Below are 23,113 nucleotides of genomic sequence, written 5' to 3' on the forward strand. Positions count from 1 at the left end.
CTGTGGTTTGAGTGTTCAAAACCAGGGGTTTTGAAGTGGAGTCACAGAGCACTCTTGAGCAGAGCAGACACAAATTTCCTTACTGCCTTGGGTGCCCAACTGTGATATGACACCAGTCACAGCAAGCCTCTCCATGGCCTGAGAAGAGCTTCAATCTTCTCTCCCAGCTTGAACCAATTAACAGAAACTGCAGTTTTCATGACAGAGAATTGGATTCCCAGCCACGACCTCTGGAGTGGATGAGAAGATTGCTGGTATCTGGGATTGAATTGGCTCAGATAAGGAGGGTGTTATTGCCTCTCTTATCTTTGCCTTTCTTTTTGTATGCGGCATTTTGTTAAGGAAATATGTAAAGATACCAGGTATTACTTTTCTCCAAAGTCTTCTCGAAATAAAAGACTCTAACCTGAGCGGGTTGGGAGCATTTAGAAAAGTTAAAGGTGATAACTTACTGTTACAAGAATATCCGAGCAAGTCCAAAAACTTCTTAATGGCGACAAGCGCCAAGGGAGATTGGCTTTTAAGGATGCCAGTCCCTGGTTGATGACGTCAGCGTTGCTAGTCCGTGGGCTGCGCTCCGGGGACCGGGAACCAGGGCTCCTTCACCCCTCCACGAAGCAAGAATTCAGGCTCACCAGGCAGATTTCAAAGGTAAAAGTTCTCTTTTTCCCCCGCTCCTTTTCCAACAAGCGCCGAGGGAGACTGGCTTTTAAGGACGCCAGTCCCTGGTTGATGACGTCAGCGTTGCTAGTCCGTGGGTGGTGCTCCGGGGAGCGGGAACCAGGGCTCCTTCACCCCTCCACGAAGCAAGAATTCGGGCTCACCGGGCAGATTTCAAAGGTAAAAGTTCTCTTTTTTCCCCCGCTCCTTTTCCAACAAGCGCCGAGGGAGACTGGCTTTTAAGGACGCCAGTCCCTGGTTGATGACATCAGCGTTGCTAGTCCGTGGGCGGCGCTCCAGGGTCCGGGAACCAGGGCTCCTTCACCCCTCCACGAAGCAAGAATTCGGGCTCACCAGGCAGATTTCAAAGGTAAAAGTTCTCTTTTTCCCCCTCTCCTTTTCCAACAAGCGCCGAGGGAGACTGGCTTTTAAGGACGCCAGTCCCTGGTTGATGACGTCAGCGTTGCTAGTCCGTGGGCAGCGCTCCGGGACCGGGAACCAGGGCTCCTTCACCCCTCCACGAAGCAAGAATTTGGGCTCACCAGGCAGATTTCAAAGGTAAAAGTTCTCTTTTTCCCCTGCTCCTTTTCCAACAAGCGCTGAGGGAGACTGGCTTTTAAGGACGCCAGTCCCTGGTTGATGACATCAGCATTGCTAGTCCGTGGGCGGCGCTCCGGGGACCGGGAACCAGGGCTCCTTCACCCCTCCACGAAGCAAGAATTCGGGCTCACCAGGCAGATTTCAAAGGTAAAAGTTCTCTTTTCCCCCCGCTCCTTTTCCAGGAGATCTCCTTTTTTGTCCTGGGGAAGGCCATCCATCCCATCGTTCTGGGCTTACCCTGGCTCCAGAAGCACTCGCCTGTCATCAAGTGGGACACTCTCCAGATTGCTGCTTGGGGTCCGTCTTGTTTCTCTTCATGTTTGCCTGCGTTACCCTGGCCATGCAGCCTGCCCCGACATCTGGCCTGGATCTCTGTCTCGCACCGCTACCGCCAGCCACGACCTCTGGCCACTCCACTGTCTCTGCCTCCACAGTACTCTGAATTCATGGATGCTTTCTCTAAGGAGATGGCCGAACTCCTTCCAGAACATCGTCCCTTTGATTGTGCCATAGATTTGCTACTGGGCACCAGACCTCCCAGGGAGCGTGTCTACCCTCTGCCCCTTCCAGAGACACAAGCCATGTCCCAATATATTCAGGAAAATTTGGATCATGGCTGTATTCGACCCTCGACCTCTCCAGCAGGAGCCGGGTTCTTTTTTGTTGCAAAAATTGATGGCTCTCTCAGACCCTGTATAGGTTACTGTGGTCTCAATGTCATTACCCGCAGGGACAGGTATCCCCTACCACTCATCCCGAAGCTCTTAGACCGCCTACAAGGGGCTAAGGCCTTTACCAAGCTCGATCTTCTTGATGCCTACAACCTGGTATGAGTGGAAAACCGCTTTCAATACCCGAGATGGGCATTACGAGTATCTTGTCATGCCCTTCGGGTTGTGTAATGCCCCAGCGGTTTTTCAAAACCTGATGAATGAGGTCCTACGTGATATGCTACACTCCTTGGTAATCGTCTATCTAGATGACATACTTGTATACTCCAAAAACCTCATTACTCATCGACGGCAAGTGAAGCAAGTATTGTGATGACTTCGGGACAACTGCTTGTTTGCCAGCTGGAGAAATGTTTATTTGAACAAGAATCGCTACCGTTCTTGGGATACTTTGTATCCTCCACAGGATTCCACATGGACCCTGTGAAAGTATGGGCCATCAAAAATTGGCCCCATTCAGTTGGGATCAAGGCTCTTCAACGCGTCCTCGGATTAGCAAACGTCTATCGGCAATTCATACCCCACTACTCAAAAAAGGTGGCTCCACTCACTGCCCTCAGTAAGAAGGGAGCGAATGCCAAGGATTGGCCACCAGCGGCATTGCAAGCTTTTGAAGAGTTAAAACAAGCTTTCCTCTTAGACGCCTGCTTACATCACCCAGGCCCTCAACGCCCTTTAGTTGTGGAATTGGATGCATCAGACTTAGCTGTCAGGGTGTCCTCAGCCAACTGTCTAGCAAAGACAAAGTACTTCCTTGCTCATACTTCTCCTGGAAGTTCTCAGCCGCTGAGAAGAATTATGACATAGGTGACAACGAACTCTAGCCATAAAATTGGCCTTTGAGGAGTGGCGTCAGTAGCTGGAGGGAGCCGAACATCCAACTGTAGTATACATGGACCACAAAAATTTGGAATTCTTATGTCAAGCCCAATGCCTGAATCCCAGACAAGCTCATTGGTCATTGGTTTTTAGCCGTTTCAATTTCTCCCTATGTTACCGGCCAGCATCTAAGAATCTGTGTGCGGATGCACTCTCCCGCACTATTGAGACCGAGGACACACCCATCTCTCCTCAGTACATCTTAGATCTGGCTAAGGTCATCGTTGCTGCTTCTGAAGTGCCTCCTGCTGGTAAAATGGTTGTGCCCATCCGTTTACATAAGGAAGTTCTCTCCTGGGCACACGACACCCTATTGGAGGGGCATCCGGGCAAGGTCCGGACCTTAGAACTCTTAACACGGTACTACTGGTGGCCACATGTCAAGCATGACGTCCAGGCATACGTCAGTTCCTGCCCTACCTGAGCTAGGCAGCAGCCCTTGCCAGGCCATCCCTGGGGCTTCTACAACCTCTATCCATACCTGCGGAACCGTGGACTCACCTCTCTAAAGATTTTATAGTAGATCTCCCCCCGTCCGAGGGGAAACAAATCATCTGGGTCACTGTAGACAGGTTTTCTAAGATGGCTCACTTTGTGCCACTCTCTAAACTTCCTACTGCACCAGAGCTTGCGCAACTCTTTACCTAGCACATTTTCCATGCACATGGACTACCACTGCATATCGCCTCTGATCGTGGCTTGCAATTTACAGCTAAATACTAGAAAGCACTTTGTAAAATGTTTGGGGTTCACTTGGACTTCACGTCTGCTTTCCATCCGCAAGGCAATGGGCAATAGGAATAGACTAATCATTCTCTGAAGACCTTCCTCCGTTCCTTTGTGGGGGACAAACAAGATGACTGGGTACCCTTACTACCATGGGCAGAGTTCTCTTACAACCACCATGTTCACTCTGCAGTGGGCGCTTCGCCCTTCCAACTTGTTTATGTAAACAGCTCAGGCCTCCCTTACCGCTCCCTGTAACTGTACCTTTGCTTGCAGCCCAACTCACGGCTCAGCAGCTTCGCTCTCTATGGGACTCTACGCAAACTAAATTGCAGCAAGCAGCTGCCATCACAAAGAGGAACACTGATAAAAATCGTCAGAAAGCCCCTGTTTTCAGCCCTGGAAATAGGGTGTGGGTAAGCACCAGGCACATTCGTCTCCGGATTCCCTCCATGCGCCTGGCTCCTAAATACATTGGTCCATTCGTGGTCACGGAGCGAGTGGGTACTGTCTCCTACTGCCCATGTCTTCCGCCTACTTCTGAGGATATACAATGTATTCCATGTTTCCTTACTCAAGCCATTGATACTTTCAACCTTTCACCGTAGACCACCCAAACCTTCCAAGACAGTAGCAGAGGAAGAGACCATATACCAAATATGTGATGTTTTGGATGTACGGTTCTACCATCAAAGATGGGAGTACTTAATATCATGGGAGGGATGTGGTCCAGAGGAGAACACGTGGGAGCCTGCCTCCAACATCCTGGGCAAATCCCTTCTCCGTCAGTTTCATCAGGACCATCCAGGTAAACCAAGACCCCCAGGGAGGGGGCATAAGAGGGGGGTACTGTTGTGAACCACGGGCAGCCACGGCCAGGTTCCCCCCTTACTTACTGCACATCTCCGGGGTTCCCTGTGGCAGTCTCCGTGCAGCTCCGGGCCGTGGCTGGGCCTTCCTGCGGCGTTCTCCCCAAGAGGGAGACGCCGCCGAACTCCTCCTCCAGACCCTGACCCTTAGGCGCGTGTGTGCTCAACGGGCTGGGATTTAAAGGGGCCGTGATGGGAAACCTCGGCCCGGCCCCCGAAGATGACATCAGACGTCCAGGGTATTTAAACCCAGCTTGAATCTCTGTTCCCTGACTTTGCAACAGGTCGACTCGCTGAGTGTCTAGTTGCTGCATTCTCCAGTTCCTGTGTTCCAGTTCCTGTGTTCCAGTTCCTGCATCCTCCATGATCCTGTTCCAGCTCCGCTCCTGCCTTCGTGCTCCTGCCTTGCTCCGCTCCCGAGTTCCTGGTCCTGCTCCTGTTCCCTCTTCGGCTTGCTTTCCTGGTTTGACTTCAGCTTGGCTTCTGCTGCTCTCTCTGTCTGCTGCCCATCCTGATCCTTGGCTCGTCCTTCTACTTCGCTAGTCTTCAGCCTTCCCTGACATCTGGCCTGGATCTCTGTCTCACAGTGCTGCCACCAGCCACGACCTCTGGACTGTCTCCATCTCTCCCACACTTCTGCCTGCCTCGACCCGGACTGTTCTTTGGACTCTTCATTGCCAGGAGACTCTCGCCTAAGCCCTGCTGGCCCCAACACCCAAGGGCTCAACCTGTGGGGAACAAGGACTGGGATAGATGAAGGTCCTGCTCAGTCTCCTAGTCCTGTACCGCCTGCTGGCTATGAGTCCCGCTGTAAGCCTTCCTCCAGCAGATCCTTCCAGTACGCTAGCCGATCCAACGGTCCAACGGAGAAGAAAAAAGGGTTCGCACTCACAAAGCGGGGAGTAGCTGGCTTGTTACGGCGGTTACTACCCCAAACCAAATGTGCCTGATACTTCACTTTCGATGCATATCCAGCATGGCTCTCTGCATCAACGGCATGGGAGAAAGACTGATACATCACGCATTTCCAGCATAGCTCTCTGCTTCAACGGCAGGGGAAAAGAAAAACAACCAATAAGGGCTGTATAACATAGTCTGGGTAAAACAAATAAGCATGGGTGTAGCTTGCTTATTGCGGCGGTTACTACCCCTACTACCCCTAACTAATCAAGCTAGACATTTCACTTGGATGCAGCTCCATCACTGCTCTCTACATTAATGGTGGGGGTGGAAGGGAAATAGAACCAAGAGCTAAGAGAAACAGATAAGTATGAGAGAAAAATGTGTGAGGCTTGCTGGGCAGACTGGATGGGCCGTTTGGTCTTCTTCTGCCGTCATTTCTATGTTTCTATGTTTCTATAACATAATTTTTATCAGATTAAAGGAGTTTTCTATCAAATCTAATGAACAAAATGACTATTATTCAATGTAACACCTGTGGTGCCTTTGTCTTGAGGCAGACCATCTGGAAGTTTAGGGCTTCCCCCTTGTTTACAAATCTCTCGAATGAAAAAGGAGTTGATGCACCTTAAATTTGAATTAGCTACAATAATTAAGGAATTAGCAACCACCAAGGAAGCCTCACCTACTTTACAGCATTTAGGAAACTTTCCCCCACTACCACAGAAGATTCAGGAACCCAGAAACAAGTGCTTTACAGTTGGGCTCAGGTAGGATAAGATCTGTGATCCAAAGACACCCACTTTTCCCAATTGTGCAGCCCAGATGCCATTCCCTTCTTGCACAGAGCATCCAGAAACCCAAGAAGAAATGGTTTACACTGGACCATGGTAGCATAAGATCTGTAATATAGAGACAATCATTCTCTCAAATGACACAAGTACAAAATACCTTGTCTGCATTGGAAAATGGAGCAGCTCTAGCAATGGAGACTTAAGTGGTATCTGAAAGGGAAAGAAGAAACCCAATGCACACAGAAATCCTATAATGAAACCAAAATCAATAAAAAAAGGACCTTGTGCTGGGAGATTCAGTCATCAGAGGCACTAATTTGGAAATTATTTTCAAGGGGAACACTATACGTAAATGTCTTCTGGGATCCTCAGCTGGTAGAAATGCAAATCAGATGGTCAATGCAATCAAAGAAGAAAGTAAGGACTCTGAAGTTGACATTATCAGCATCTAGGAACCAATACCTTGCTAGAAACAGCATCCAAGTGGTAAAGAAAGATTTCCAGAACCTGGGGAAGCATATTGAGCACATGGCAAAGACTATTGCCTTTAAAGAAGTGTTAACTGTTCATGGGAAGGGGAAAGAGAGACTAAGCCATATAGATAACTTCAAAGCACTGCTCAAAACCTGCTGTAAGGAAGAATTTTTGGATATATTGGGGTCTGGGGCCATGTATGAAACTGTATAAGTCTCTATGTCGGCAATACAATCCCAGACCTGCAATCCCTAATGGTGGAGACAGAAATGGACACTGTTGCTGTTATGGAGACATGGTTCATGGATTCTGATGATTAGGATATGCCATACTGGGCTATAACTTGTTAAGAAAGGACAGAGAGGACAGAAAAAGGAGAAGAGTATCTCTTTATGTCAAAAACAATATCCAAGTTACTGAACTGCAAGAAATGTGGGGTAGAGAAGAAGCATTATGGACCATCCTAAAAAAAGATGATGGTTCATCCATTTTTACTGGAGTGATTTACAGGCCTCCAATTCAAACGGAAGAACTATACAGAAATCTGGTTGAAGACATCCAAAAGGTGGGAAAGAAGGGAGAAGTATTGATTGTTGGAAATTTCAATCTGCCGGATGTAGACTGGATAATCCCTTCTGCAGAATCTACCAGAAGTAGAGAGATAGTGGATGCCCTGCAAGGGACTCTGTTCAAACAAATGGTAATGGAACCCACAAGGGAGGGAGTTATACTTGACTTAGTGCTCACTAACCGGTATAATGTCTCTAATGTGCAAGTGGGTGCCCACCTCAGCACCAGTGATCATCAAATGGTATGGTTTGATATCGCAAATAGGATGCAGAGAAGTCACACGAAGACCAGAGTTTTGAATTTTAAAATTACAGACTTTGTTGAAATGGGGAAGTACCTGGAGATAAATTAGAAAACTGGGAGAAAATAAGAGAGGTGGAAGAAAAGTGGGCCAAACTAAAAGAAGCATTTACAAAGGCAACAAATCTATATGTTAGAATAGTAAACAAAAGCAAGAAAAAAGCAAGACAGAAATGCTCCTTATATCTCTCAACCACAAAGATAGCCTACACACAAGCCACACCAACACCCTGGTCAACCAAGCAAGAGACCTCGGAGTTATAATTGATAACCAGCTAAATCTAAAAACGTTCATCACCAACACAACCAAAGACTGCTTCTTCAAACTTCAGGTACTAAAAAGACTCAAACCACTACTGTATTTTCAAGACTTCAGATTGGTACTCCAGGCCATTATATTCTCCAAATTAGATTACTGCAATTCCATTCTGCTAGGCCTTCCCGCTTCCTCCACCAAACAGCTTCAGATGCTACAAAATTCGGCTGCCAGAAGTTTAACAAACTCCAATAGAAGAGACCAATTCACACCTATCCTGAAAAACCTACATTGGCTCCCAGTAAACTTCAGAATTCTACACAAGTGTCTCACCATCATCCATAAAGCTATCTACAACAGAACACCCATCGATTTACACAACCCACTCACGCTACACTTCTCTTCCAGACCCATCAGAGAAGCATACAAAGGTACGCTACACCCCCCCCCCCCCCCAGCCAAATTCACACACCTCTCATCCACTAAAGATCGAGCCTTCTCGACAGCAGCGCCAACCATCTGGAATAACATGCCCCCAGACCTTAGACAAGAACCTTGCACGCAGACATTCAGAAAGAAACTCAAGACTTGGCTATTTCTACAAGCCTTCCCTGATCTATGACCTCCCCAACTGCTACAACTCACCCTGGTCCGCCAGTCGACGTTCCCCATCCCTGACATGGCTTCTGACGTTATATTAATCAGTCCCGAGTTTTATGAACTAATACTATTTAGTCAGGAACATTTGATATTCCACAGCCCTAAGTATAGGATATCATGTATATACTTGATAATATTCAGTCCTGAGTACAAGTGATTATTATAGTCCTAAGTATATGTCTAGATATTATTTATTTCTGAGACTAAATATTATTTATTTCTGTAAGCCATGACTCTGGCTTTTCCTCCTCCCAGTTCAAGTGCCCCTGTTTTATTGTAACTTTCATTCACTTTTTCTCTCTTCGCCTATTGTTCACGTTGATGTTAATATTATTGCACCGCTGTTTATTGTAAACCGATACGATATGATTGGTATCATGAGTGTCGGTATAAAAAAGCCCTAAATAAATAAATAGATAAAAATAAGAAACCTATCTGGTTCTCAAAAGGAGGTGGCTGAAAAAATAAAAGCAAAAAGAACAGCATTCAGGAAATATAGAGATCCCAAAAAGAGGAACACAAGGAAGAATATCTGGTGAAACTGAGGGAGACAAAGAAAACAATCGAGAAAGCAAAAATTCAGATGGAAGAAAAAATTGCCAAAGAGGTAAACAAAGGTGACAAAACATTTTTCAGATGCATCAGAGGAAGGAGAAAGGTCCAAAGTGGTAGAGTGAAAATCAAAAATGAAAAGGATCAATATCTGGAGAAAAATGAAGAAATAGCGGAAATATTAAACAAATACTTCAGTTCGGTGTGCACTAAAGAAGATCCTGGAGATGGACCATCTCTGGTTAACAAGACAGTGGATGGGGGTGGAGTAGACAAAACTCCATTTACAGAAGAGAATGTAAGGGGAAGAGTTTGGAAAACTGAAAGAGGAGCAAACCATGGGGCCTGATGAGGTTCGTCCCATGATACTGAGAGAGCTCAGAGATGTGCTGGCGGGTCCACTGCACGACCTGTTCCATAGATCCCTGGAAACGGGAGTGGTGCCAAGTGATTGGAGAAGAGTGGTCCCGCTTCATAAGAGTGGAAGTAGAGAGGAGGCTGGAAACTACAGGATGGTTAGCCTCACCTTGGTGGTGGGAAAATTAATGGAGACTCCACTGAAGGAAAGAATAATGAACTATCTACAGTCAGGAGGAATGCTGGACCTGAGACAGCATGGATTCACCAGAGAAAGGTCCTGTCAGAGAAATCTGATAGATTTTTTTTTTCTTGGGTGGCTAAAGAATTGGATCGAGGAAAAGTGATCAATATGATCTATTTGAATTTCAGCAAAGCGTTTGATAAGGTGCCGCTTTGGAGGCTTGTGAATAAAATGAGAAGCTTGGGAGTGAGTACCAAGGTGGTGGCATGGATTACAAACTGGTTGATGGATAGAAGACAGCATGTGATAGTAAATGGAAGCTACTGTGAAGAGATAATGGTGTTAAGTGGAGTGCTACAAGGATCAATGTTGGGACTGGTCCTGTTCAATATCCTTGTGAGTGACACTGCGGAATGGACAGAAGGTAAAATGTGTCTATTTGCAGATGTTACAAAGATATGCAACAGAGTGGACACGCCGGAAGGAGTAGAAGAATAAGACGTGATTTAAGGAAGCTTGAACAGTGGTCAAAGATATGGCAACTGGAATTCAATGCCTAGAAGTGCAGAGTCATGTATCTGGAGTGTGGTAATCCAAAAGAGCTGTATGCGATGGGGGGTGAAGAGCTGTTCTGCATGGAACAAGAAAGGGACCTTGGGGTGATAGTGTCTAGCAATCTGAAGACTGCGAACCAATGTGACAAGGTGATAGCTAAAGACAGAAGAATGCTGGGCTGAATAGAGAGAAGAATAACCAGTAAGAAAAAGGCGGTGAGAATCCCCTTGTACAGGTCCTTGGTGAGGCCATAGCTGGAATGTTGTGTTCAGTTCTGGAGACTGCATTTCAAAAGAGACAGAGACAGGATGGAGGCAGTCCAAAGAAGGGCGGGGGCTGGATAGTGTACATTACAGGCAAATATCAACTAATACACACATTTGTAAGACTGCATATTTGATGTGTCACACCGACAACTTTCACACCTCCACCCCTCTCTCAATGCTAGGTATAAACAGTGCATACTGCAGCCCATACAGTCAACTCTCAGAGGCACCCCTTCTCAAGAGTGGAAGCACTCGTTTATTGCTGTCCAAAAGCAGTGTGTACAAAATGAATGCACACACACTGCCTGCTCTGGGCTATGAACTGCTGTGGAAAGGGAGGGACCTCCAAGTGCTACAGCATCCCCAGAGACAGAGATTGACAGAAGGTAATACAGCCCATCAGTCACCGAGTCGCACACTGACACACATCTTTTGAGTATGGACTACCTGCAGCATTTTGTGCACCTACACAAGGGCAATGCATCCTGCAATGTTTGTCATCAAACAACATTGATGTCTGTGGCTGCTTGTCCATAACTGCTAATGAGGTAGTCTGAGTCCTTCTTCGGCATTGATAATCTATACCTGGCCACATAAAACGCATCTGTCAGAGGCATATATGACGCCTGCTTTGTCTGAGGTACTGACATTGGCCCCTCGAGGCCTTAGCTGGCACTAAATGCGTGACTGGCAAGAAATCAACACAGAAAGGCCATCAGCCATCACACCAACCTCAGGGACCAGTAGACCTGTACATTCAACACTGTCTCCCATGTACTATGGAGGCTGCATGTAGGCTCATGAAGTCATCAGCTGACAACAGTTTCTTTAGCCTTAATGCTATACGCAAAGCTGATCACTGAGAGTGTAGGAACACACCTGCCCTGTTCACCACTAACTGTAAAATTGACTTATACTGCATGAGGCACAGCATAGAGGACAGCAGCTCTTCCTGATTCCCCACAAGTCATGACATACATGTTGATCAGCAAGGACCTGCAACCATTAAACCACGGAAATATGTGGAGTGAAGTTGGAAATGGAACTATATGCAAGGTGTTTGGTGCAGGAGTGCTCAGCCTATGTGCTTTAAGGGTGGTCACAGCTCGCACCAGGACTGTAAGAGATACTAGCTATTGCTCAAAGCTGTACCACATGAGCTAAAACAGCCAAGGGCCTTGCAGTACCCTGACATTTCCGTATCTCAGCAAGGCGGGGGTGGCAGAACACATTATGGCCACATATTTTGTCATCTTTATTTTTAGAACTGTTTTTCCAGTACACTGTACTGTTCCATTGTCAATACGAATCTAAGTAGGCATTTGTGTTTTCTGTTACACACTGACCCAGACAGAGAAGCAGTGAGAGAAAGAAAAATGATAGTGAGGAGGATAGCAGCTAACACTCTACTGGCCTCCCTTCCCTGGAAGGGGATGTGGTAGGTGAGGCCTATCAGGAAAAGTAGCATCGTATAAGGTTTTGGCAAAGCATGGTGTCCTCGGCTTGTGCGGGAACACATAGTGTCCAGGGGGAGATCCGGAAGTATATCCATTCGTAGACCATGGTGTAGAGCAAGATTATGGTAGACACAGCAGAGCAACACTATATCTCGAACTTTGGGTGGAGCATACATTAAAGCTCCACCCATCTTTTCCAAACAGAGAAATCCACTTTTGAGAACCCGAAGGTGTTCGATGACACAGTGGGTAGCACATAAGGCCTCATTGTACCTTGTCTCTACCGGTGTGTTGGGAATGGCAATGGGGGTGAGAAGACAGGTTCTGCAACTGTACCCAGAATCTCCTTCTGCAAAGACAGATTTAAGCCATCAATCATAGCATTGTCACTTGCAGTTGACTTGCAAACCCCAGCATTGTATAAGACTGTATAAGGTAGCCTGTACCTTTCCCTAAGCCTTAAAGGCCAATTTGCCTAGCCTAAGTGCATGTCACATTGTTCTGGGCCAGTATATGTGCAGGATAGCAGTAGCCTAAAGTAGCTCTGCTCTTCCAGACTACTAAATCACATCTGGGTATTCCAACAATTGCATGCCAGGCCCTCACAACCTAACTAACGCTACTGGTGTGTTACAGTCTGCCAACCTTAAAGTAATACATAAGAGCTGCCACACCTGTGCTAGCTGAAAAAAACTGTACCTCATGGTGTGATTGTTAATCTCACTGCCTGCTTTGCAGTATGCCCTCCATAGCATCCAATGTGTGAGCCCTGACATGAGGAATATGTCAGGCCACCAACATTCACAGGACAGTAGTTCTGGTTGAGATGTGTGAGGCTCAAGACAAACTGCGGCCGAAAATCTGGATGATGCATCACTAACCAGCCACATGTGATCGTGCAATACTAGCAGTGTGGACACTTCAAGCTTGTGATTAACCAATGAGATTTAAATAGCTCCCAATGGGACGATAGGAACAGGGCCATTTTGAAAAGGAACACATTGAAAGTGTATAGTGCCTGCTCATACACCAAGCTTTAGGACAGGAGCATTGTTTGCCTTTACAAGATTAGCAGGCCTCTGCAGCATGGGGAGAAAAAGGCAGGCTCTGGGGCCATGGCCTGCAGATGTAATTATACAAGTCACTTGTCATAGCAGCAATGCCATTACATTCCCCCCCATCCACCCCCCATGTCCTTGCCATTTGCCACAAACACATTGCCAGAGATGGAATATAGAAAGAAGCATCTCTCTTACCTATGAGCTAACCGTCACCATACAGGCTGTCCTCAGATATTTCACACAGGCCCGATTGCCTAAGTATAAAGGAATCATGCACGGCTCCCAGTTTCATGACCACCATGTCAAGGATGCCCATTCAAGAGTCACAGACCACTTGCACATTAATGGAGTGGAAGAGCTTTCTGTTTTGGTACATCTCTTCCTTATCATGGGATGGAATGATGGCCACGTGAGTGCAGTCGATAGCTCCCAGATCATTGGGAAAATTTGCGAAGGCATAAAAGCCTCTCTTCAAGTCCATCAAATCCTGTTTGTCCCGAGGAAATCCTATCTAGTGATAATTGTGGTCAGAGACGGCTGTTATGACCTTTTCCAAACAGCGGGAAAAAGTGGTTTGGGACATTCCCCCCACAACCTCTTCTATCGTTTGGAAGGAGCTGCTTGCCATGAAATGCAGGGTGGCCATTTTGGTGAGACCAGGCACAGTGTGGGACCTTTTGATGACTGGATCCAGATCCCCTCAGATTTCTTCAAATAATTCCAGGATAGCCTAAGAACTGAGGCGATACCTGCAAACTACATAGTCCTCTGACATGCCCAGCAAGGATGTTCATGGAGGAAAGATGCGCTTCCTGTATCTTCTCTGCTGTGGCTGCCTGTGGGCTAGGTGCTGCCCTGGGCCTTGATCCTGCGGGGCCAGTGGCTCTGCCTTCAGTACAGGGACTTCCCTAGGAGGGCTTGAAACTGTCCTTGCCTGTTCTTGAGGTTGATGTTGTTCCGCTTGTTGTTGTCTACGGTGAGCCACCCGAAACATCCAGTATCCCCAACAATTGAACTTGACACAAACATTATGGCTTTAGGAAGACCAGGAAAGAACAGGTGTTTTTATTGGTAGGTATGCCTGTTATAATTCCTTATTTTATCATTAGCGATAATCGCTGTGATAATTTCCGCGATCCACGATATTGGCCACGGGCACGCGGTAAATTATTTTTTCAGCAAACTACAAAAAAAGGGTGTAGTTATTTTTCACGTTAAATCCCACGCTAGCAGACCCTCATTTCAATTTACTCCGTCCAAACTCCTCCCACTCAAATACTCAATGTTTAAATTGCATACGCATTTTGCGGCACATTATTTATCACACGCATTACTGCGTTATGGCGCATGTTATAGCATTATTGCACGCGATAAGGCCCTAACGTGAAATGATAAATGACCCAGCTAGTGATTATTTATAATGAGCAGTGACAACACTTACCGTTCCTAAACGTTTGACAAAATATAACATCAGTAAGCGAGCATGTAAAGCTCAGCATAATGAGGGTCTCATTATATGTGCGCTATTAAAACTTTCAATACTGTGGCTTTAAATCTGATGTGAGTTTGTGTTACCTCGGTACATAGATATTAGTGACTTTATTTTTGTGTTATTTTATAATGGTATCAACTAGCCATGAGGCCAGCATCATTTTATTATATGAATGTACAGCAAAGTATCTGTACAACAGATTTGGTTTCCAATTCTGCAAGACGTATCCCTCAGAAAACTGATTTGGCTTCCAGCTTTCAGAGCAACATTGAACAATGCCAGGAGAGCTTTAAGTCTGTGTCCTCTAGGTGTCTACTGTTGCACTGACAGAAACAATGGTAGCATATGCTATCAATGGTGATTTTTCAGCGCCTGCTTTCTTACCGAATAATATTGCATCGCATGGAGCGCCTCCTTGCTAACGCGACCCTGCGGTTACCGGCGGTCTGCAGGTTATGAACTGGCTGACTGCAGTAATGAAAACCAATGCCAATAAACTTGGCGTCGGTTTTCATAACTGCAGTCAGCCAGTTCATAACCCGCAGACCACCGGTAACCGCAGGGTCTATGTACCGAGGTAACACAAACTCACATCAGATTTAACTTGGCGTCGGTTTTCATTACTGCAGCCGGCCAGTTATGAAAACCGACGCCAAGCATATCGGCATCGGTCTTCAAAGCGGCTGGCAGAGATTTTATTTCTTTTTTTTTACTTTTAAAAAAGTACAGAAAAGCATTTTCTTCTGCTTTTCTGAGCTTTTTTCAGTGCACTCAGCTATTAACGCATTAGGGGGTGGATTAGCGCCTATTTAACCCGCGTCCGACAGTGAGTTAAACAGTGCACTCGGCTGACCACACTGTAGTGCATCTGCCCCAATGTTGCTATCACAGCAATGCTGGATGCCAAGTTAAGATGATGGAAAGTTTGGACCTCTGCCTGGTTTGGCCTGGAGACCTATTGGGAGTTTTGAAGGTAGGGGTTCAGGGTGAAGGGGAGGTAGGGGAAGCATAGCAGAAGCACTTGTGTTTGTTAAAAATATCGGACAGCCATAATTGGGAGGGAGGAAAGTTGCATGAAAATTTTTTTAAATGATTTGGGCTGGTGGGAGTGTGATTAGGTGGGAGGAGATTGGGGGGGCCCTATGTGTGTGTGTGTATGGGGGGGGGAATCTGCAACAGACACCAAAAAAATCAGGCAGGTGGGAGGGAGATTAGGTACTGAAGAATGATGGAATTGTTTAATTATTTTGTGATGGAGCAGGAAGGAGATTGCGGGAAGGGGGAACTTGTTTTTTTCTTTGAGTCAGAAAAGAGGTAGGGTGTCTTGACAGTTTTTGTGCTTAGATTTATTGTGCTAAATTTTGCTGCTTAGCATTGAAAATCATGCTGAGTAAGGGGATCATTTACTAAAGGATTTCTCCCATTTTGTGTTTATGGGGAAAATACTTAGTAAACAGGGTCCTAAATTTGAAAAGCCCAACTCAGACATGCCTCAACCTGGCCTCCTTTTGTCTGCATTAATTCTAGCTATGCAGGCATTTTTTGGTGGTGGGGGGGGGGGGGGGGGGGGAGATTTCAAAATGGCAACATTTATGTAAATATTTACCAGAAATTTCTAAAAATGTTGTTTCTCTTGTCTACACAAACAATCACTTGACTCACTGGTGTGATTGGTGGGGACATGCATTCACTGGAAATAAATTTCACATTTCATTTTGTTTTGTTTTTAAAATAAAACATGCAATTTTTCATTTTGTATCATTTTCCACTAAGCAGTCATAATCCCTGGCCTGGGCCTGCTGCAACCTCTCCTTCCTCCCCCCCATCTAAAAACCCGTACTGCCACAAATATTCAGTTCAATTCTGATATTTCTCATAAAGATCTGGATAATCCCCTCGCCACAGTTAATCGTATCCTCTGCTCCTTGTATCGCCCCCGAGCAAATTTTGCAGTTCATTGTTCTCTTTGTTTCTAAGTCCTCAATTCAGTTGTTACTTGTAAAGATTTGTTACCCCCTCGCCACAGTTAATTGTATCCCCTGTTTATTGTATCGCCCCCGAGCGAATTTTGCAATTGCATTGTAAACCGATGTGATATGTATTTTATATAGGAACGTCGGTATAGAAAATTTAAAAATAAATAAATATTAAAAACTCATGGTATGACCACACTTCCCACCCCCTGGAATCATCTTACCCCTCCCTAGGGTCAGTGAAGTCCAAAGGGAGGCTGGAGTAATCCTAGTTGCTGTTCTCTACCAGGTTGAGTTTTTATAATGGTGCCAGCCAGCCCTAAAACGATGCCACTTTATTGCATGGAGGTTCCTCTATACCTCCATACAGCAAAATGCCACCAGCCTCAGGGCTGGCCAGCGTCATTTTGAAAAACTGATCTGGCTGGGCAGGATTGACTGGGGATTGCTTCTGCCCTCTTTGGACTTCACTGACCAAGACAAGAGGAAGGGACATTCATGGTGGTAAGAGGCTGTGAGCAGGCCCCCCAGGGGGGCCTTGAATTTTATACATTTAAGCAGTGGTGGGATTTTTGACTGGAGAGAGATGAGGAGAGGCCTGGACTCTGTATTGTTTATTTTTTGTTGTTTTTCTTTTATTATCTTGTAATTTTTCATTTCAAATAAATAAAACAAAATGAAATAAACCACAAATGAAATGGAAAAATAGCCATTAAAAATAAATGAAATAAAACATGTAAGTGCAGACTCCTAGTGAAATGTGAGCTGCTTTCTTCAGAGAAGAATTGTTACAGGTAAGTAACTTTATTGTAGCACATAACAATTTGAGACTATATAGGCCTACACCTGAAGAATGGACCTAAGTAGTCTCAAAAAATGATATACTATTACAACTTTAAGGTGTTCTTATATTAGTCCAATAAAGTATTATAACCTTCAGAAGAATACAGTATTGAAATCTGAAAATTTAATGTTCATTTTATCTGTCTTTGTTTTTATATTTGATGTAAACCAATGTGAAGCTACCACGAATATTGGCATACAAAAATAAAAATAATAATAAATAAATAATAAATACAAATGTATTATATATTTTGCTGACCTTATAATCTGTCATTGGTTATGTCTGAGTAAGCAAATATTTAGATGTGCAAAATTATGTTTATAGCTATGCTTAATAACATAGTGTCCTCTTTTTACTAAGGGAAGAAATGGAAGACTATATAGTAAAATATACAGTCATTTACCTATCATCTGACTACTGAGTATGCAATTAGCTCAAGTGATCATTTCAGTGATTGATATCTCAAAGTTAGATAATAATCACAAAAGTCAAGAGAATTGACCTTGTGCTCAGATGCAGTTGGTCATTAGGAGCTTGTCCTTTGGCAAATCAGCTGTATTTTCTGGATGTTGGAGACTGCTGCTGTCCTGCACCTTCCTGCTGTCTTCCTCTCTTTTCCTTACCCTGCAAATGTAACTGCTTGTGCAGTTAGTTTAATTCTGCAAAAGTTATGTATTACATGTAATACAAGGGATAAGGTTCCAGATATAATTCTCCAGGAGACTCATGCGAACTTCTGTGAGCCAAAATGGAATGCTACAAAATGCTGATGCTAGTGAAAAAGCCATGATCCACATTTTAGTTACAACTTCTGAGAATTGTTTATAGCTCCTGTGTTCATGCAGACATTGCATGGCCACTCTACTATTTCTCCTCTTTTATCAAAACAATGGGAGATATATATCTTCACAAACCTTAAGGGGGTCATTTTTAAAGCTATCGCACGCGGGGAGGATCGGCCCCGGAAGAGGAGGAGTTGGGGCGGCACTGGGGCCGACTCTGTGTAGATTTCCCAGACAGTGAAAGGTACGCATGCCTTTCGCTGTCTTTTTCGCGCCGAATAACTACACCTTTTATGGTGTAGTTATTTGGCACGACACCGGCAGCGATCAACCGTTATGGTGCAGATCGCTGCCAGCTAATGCAGGACTGCCCCAGTTTCGCCCCCCGTTACCGCGGGATTCACTATGCCTTGTGGCATTAGTGAATCCAGCCCTAAAACACATTGGGGTAGATTTTATAAAAGTACGCCATATTTCAATAGATATGCGCATAGCCGCACATATCTGTTAAAATCCGGGGTCGGCGGGCGCAAGGCTGCTCAAAATCGGCAGCCTGCACGCGACGAGCCGTGCAGCCTGCCTCCGTTCCCTCCGAGGCCGCTCCGAAATTGGCGTGGCCTCGGAAGGAACTTTCCTTCCACCCCCATGCACCTTCCCCTCCCTTCCCCTACCTAACCCACCCCCTGGCTCTATCTAAACCCCCCCTACCTTTGATGCACAAGTTACGCCTGCCCAAGGCAGGCGTAACTTGCGCGCGCCGGGTCAGCCGCCGGCGCGCCATGGTCCAGTCCGGGGGCTGATTCGGAGGCCGCAGCCATGCCCCTGGAATGCCCCCGATAACGCACCGGCCGCGACACGCCCCCGATGATGCGCTGGCCGTAACAGGCCCCCCGACACACCCCCCCCCCCCATGAAATTTCCCGGTACTTACGCGCATCCCGGGTCTTTGCACGCGCCAGCAGCCTATGCAAGATAGGCTCGCGTGCACGGGAGGGGTTTGGGGTAGTTTTTCAGGGGTTACGCGCGTAACCTACGTGCGTAACCCTTTGAAAATCTACCCCATTCTGGGTAGAAATTTTCAGGGACTCTGTACACACAACATGGCCCATGATTGACAAGGATGACATCACTCGTGACTGTCAGAGTATTACTACAATAAAGGTATAAGACAAGAAACCAGAAAGAGGAACTTTGGAGGAGCCACCATAATCATGGATACAGACTAATCATCTGATCTCACAACCCTTCTGATCTGCAAGAAGTAGTTTGGTCAAATGCCAGTAAGTCCTATTGTTTTGTTTACCAAAAACAATAAGAAACAAAGCCTTATTTTCTTTTTACATATTCTGTAATAATCCTTAGTGAATGCAAAATACATATCTAAATATCTGTTTAATCAATATACTATAATTTATGCTATAGAATATTAGCTCATTTGAGTTATACTTTGGTCTCCAATATTTATTTAGTTTCATTTGCAAATCTGATTGTATATTTTAGCAATGTTATCTTATAGCTAATTCCCTTCACAAAAGTAGTAACACTGCCTCACTCTTGCCCAACAGCTATTTTGATCTCAAACATTGCCACCTTTGTTTTACTTTTATCCACAGCTTTTTTTGCTTGCCATCCCCTTGCTTTCATACCAATCTTGCACCAGTCTGCACTGTACAGCAAATCATCCTGCATCATATGGATGGCCAGATATCAAATACTTCTGATTATTCAACCTAGCTCAGGTCCAAAGGGGGTGAGATAATAGCTGAATGACCATATTGTATATTTCATTTGTATATGCTTTTATAAAATATACATTGCAATGCAAGATTTCATTATAGGCAATTTTGAAATCCATTTCTCTTATTTTTTTTAAAGTCATGTCATGTGTGGACAAACAAAGTGTGAGAATGTAACAAAAATACGTTTAAAAGACAACCATACTGCTATAATTCAGTTTGCTGATGGAATTACTTGGTGTTGGGGTCTAGATCACCATGACCACATGAAAACGCCTGACATTGGAATGAGACCAGATGGTGCAAAATGTGGCGATAAGAAGGTAATCAGAAGGTGACTATTTTTAACATTTATTATATGACTTAAAAATATTGGACACTATCACTTAAAATATGATAGCTTCCCAGAGCAATTGGGTATTTAACCATTTAAATACAATATTCCTTTCTTCTATATGCTGGCAAAACTCTCTATATAGATTCTAGTTAGACCAAGATTAGGCTTCTAGACATCCTCCAGTTTCAGATGGGCATACTGTAGATGAGAGAAACATTTGGAACCACATTGGGTGTGCATCCAAATAACAAAAAAACCATAAGAAAAGTAATGTTTAGCAAGTATACGGCTGATATTCAAAGGAATTTATTTGGATAACTTTTGAGTTATCCAAATAAATGCCTATTGTAGAATATCACTGGCACTTATCTACCAAAGGGCTGATTTTAAATTTAGCACGCGCAGGGTACATTTGTGCGCACTACCCGGCGCACACAAATGTACACCCGATTTTATAACGTGCGCCGAGCCCAAGGGGAGCCCCGATGGTGTTCCCTCCAAGGCCGCTCCCCCCCACCTTTCCCTCCCTTCCCCTATCTAACCCACCCCCCGGCCCTACCTAAATCCCCCCCCCCACCTTCTTCGATGGAGTTACGCCTGCCTCTGCCCCCGGTCCACCCCCGGACCGCAGCCATGCCCCAAACACGCCCCAGGACATACGCCCTACAGGCTATTCCCTAGTTCTCATGATCGCACTTTCCATGTTCTCCTGTATACTGGGTAACCATTCTGCTTCTCTACTCAATTCTACAATGCTTTTCTGTTTCAGCTTCAGTTGTTGATATTTTAACTACAGTTATGGTCTTTTCTTGTCCTCTGCACAATTGTTTTAGATTCTGTCTAAAGATTTTTTTAATTTCCTTTTCTATTTTCTTCATATGTCCATTGTTTTTGCTTACCTGTAACAGGTGTTCTCACACGACAGCAGGATGTTAGTCCTCACATATGGGTGACATCACAGGATGGAGCCCTGTACGGAAAACTTTTCTGTCAAAGTTTCCTCAAAGCTTAGACTGAAACTGGCACACTGAATGCACTGAGCATGCTCAGCCTGCAATTATCGCTGCGAGCTACAGGTGTCTCCCTCGGTCTCATCTTATAGCTAAATGCGCAAGCAAAACTAAAATAAAAGTAAAAAGTATATAGACCCAACTCCGCGGGGTGCCGAGTGGGTTTCGTGAGGACTAACATCCTGCTGTCCTGTGAGAACACCTGTTACAGGTAAGCAACACTTACTTTCTCACAGGACAAGCAGGATGGTAGTCCTCACACATGGGTGAGTACCGAGCTGAGGATGCCCGAGAGTGCACCAAATGCACCTAAGACGCACGGAAGGCGCAATGACGGGGGTGGAATTTGGAACGGAGGGCATCCTGAAACCCTTAACGGGTTGGTGGAAGGATGTAGGGTAGTTAAACCGAAAAGAATAAGAGTAGATGGACTGGCCAAACATGGAGCATGCCTGCTAGTCGTATGTAAGCAATAATGAGCTGCGAAGGTATGGAGAGAACTCCAGGTTGCAGCCTGATAAATATGTATAAGCAGCAGCGGCCGAGGGGAAGCTATTGAGGCTGGGACAGACGCAACAGAGTGTGGTTACACACAGTGTTTTAGTGAAATGCCTGATTGTTGGTAGAAAAAGGGATACAGACCGTCAATTAGGAGGAATAGGTCTGTTTGCCCACTGGAACTCGCAGTTTGACTCTTGCCACAGAAGGAAAGAGTTAGGTGGAATTCCTATGGAATGTAATGCGATCTAGATAGAATGCAAGTGCACTATTACTGTCCAAGAAGTGGAAAAAACCCTCTCGCTTTGGTGAGAGAGAGGTGTTGGGAAAAATGGGCAGAGTATATTCTGAGTAAGGTGAGATGCAACGTCTACCTTAAGAAAGATATGAAGTTGAATACGTAAAACCACTCTGTCACGGAGGAACGCAGGGTCGGATGAGTATGTAACAAGGTGTGTAACTCACTGACCCTGTTGACAGAAATGACATTGATGAGAGAAAGAATTTCCCATGTCAAACTGTGAAATGAGAGGAATGGAAAGGCTCGAACAGAGAACGTATGAGACTTATAAGGATAAGATATAGGTTCCATTCCGTGACTAGTGCAAATAGAGGCGGCTTTATCAGTGGATAATTCATGGTAAACTGACTCAGAAGGGGTTTACCGTTAATTGGTTATCCCCACTCCCAAATGATACACCAATTGGAACAGAGGTGTACCTATGTGGAGGATGTCTGGAGAGCAGAATCCGAGGGAGCAAGAGAAAAGAGTGGTGTAGAAAAAAGAAAAAGGGTAATACCCTTTTGTATGTGTCATGTGGTAAATCATAGCAATCACATGAGAACCCACAAAACTTATACCACATCAAACATAAATCTGTACAAACAACACATCATATAATATATAATGCCCACGAATGTTTAGTTACATGTTCCCCCATTAATCACAAATGTGCATAAACATACCATTCAAAAATACAATAACTATCGCTTAATAATGAGCAGTATCATGTGCAAATAGCTTAACAAAAATGCTATGGATGTTATGGATCACTGGATCTACCAAATATATCATCTCTTAAAAGTAGACTCATTTAATAATCACTTCCAATGTCCAGTGTCCAGATATAGACTCAGCACTGTCCAATGGACTCATCCGACAAGGGATCCTTGTTTCACCCGGAGGCAACGGGCTTCTTCAGGGATAATTCTCGCCAAATCTATGCTCACCAATGAATCCACTTAAAACGAAAAAAATACTATAGTTAAAATATCTGCTCAAAAAACCGCATTCACACAATGTAACCCATTGTGGTAGGTAAGATGTCAGGTTTGAATGGGTTACATTGTGTGAATGCGGTTTTTTGAGCAGATATTTAAACTATAGTATTTTTTTCGTTTTAAGTGGATTCATTGGTGAGCATAGATTTGGCGAGAATTATCCCTGAAGAAGCCTGTTGCCTCCGGGTGAAACAAGGATCCCTTGTCGGATGAGTCCATTGGACAGTGCTGAGTCTATATCTGGACACTGGACATTGGAAGTGATTATTGAATGAGTCTACTTTTAAGAGATGATATATTTGGTAGATC

General features: G+C 44.9%; 1 protein-coding gene across 1 annotated transcript in view; it reads left to right on the top strand.

Moving 5' to 3' along the window:
• The window catches only part of LOC115092770 (disintegrin and metalloproteinase domain-containing protein 9-like), a 211,494-nt gene that overhangs the window by 80,802 nt on the left and 107,579 nt on the right, over positions 1-23,113 (top strand). Inside the window, exon 3 of the mRNA XM_029604073.1 lies at positions 19,931-20,001. Within this exon, the coding sequence (XP_029459933.1) occupies positions 19,931-20,001 (71 nt within the window). The remainder of the gene's footprint in view (positions 1-19,930; positions 20,002-23,113) is intronic.

Source organism: Rhinatrema bivittatum, chromosome 5 (genome assembly GCF_901001135.1).
Source record: "Rhinatrema bivittatum chromosome 5, aRhiBiv1.1, whole genome shotgun sequence".
NCBI lineage: Eukaryota > Metazoa > Chordata > Amphibia > Gymnophiona > Rhinatrematidae > Rhinatrema > Rhinatrema bivittatum.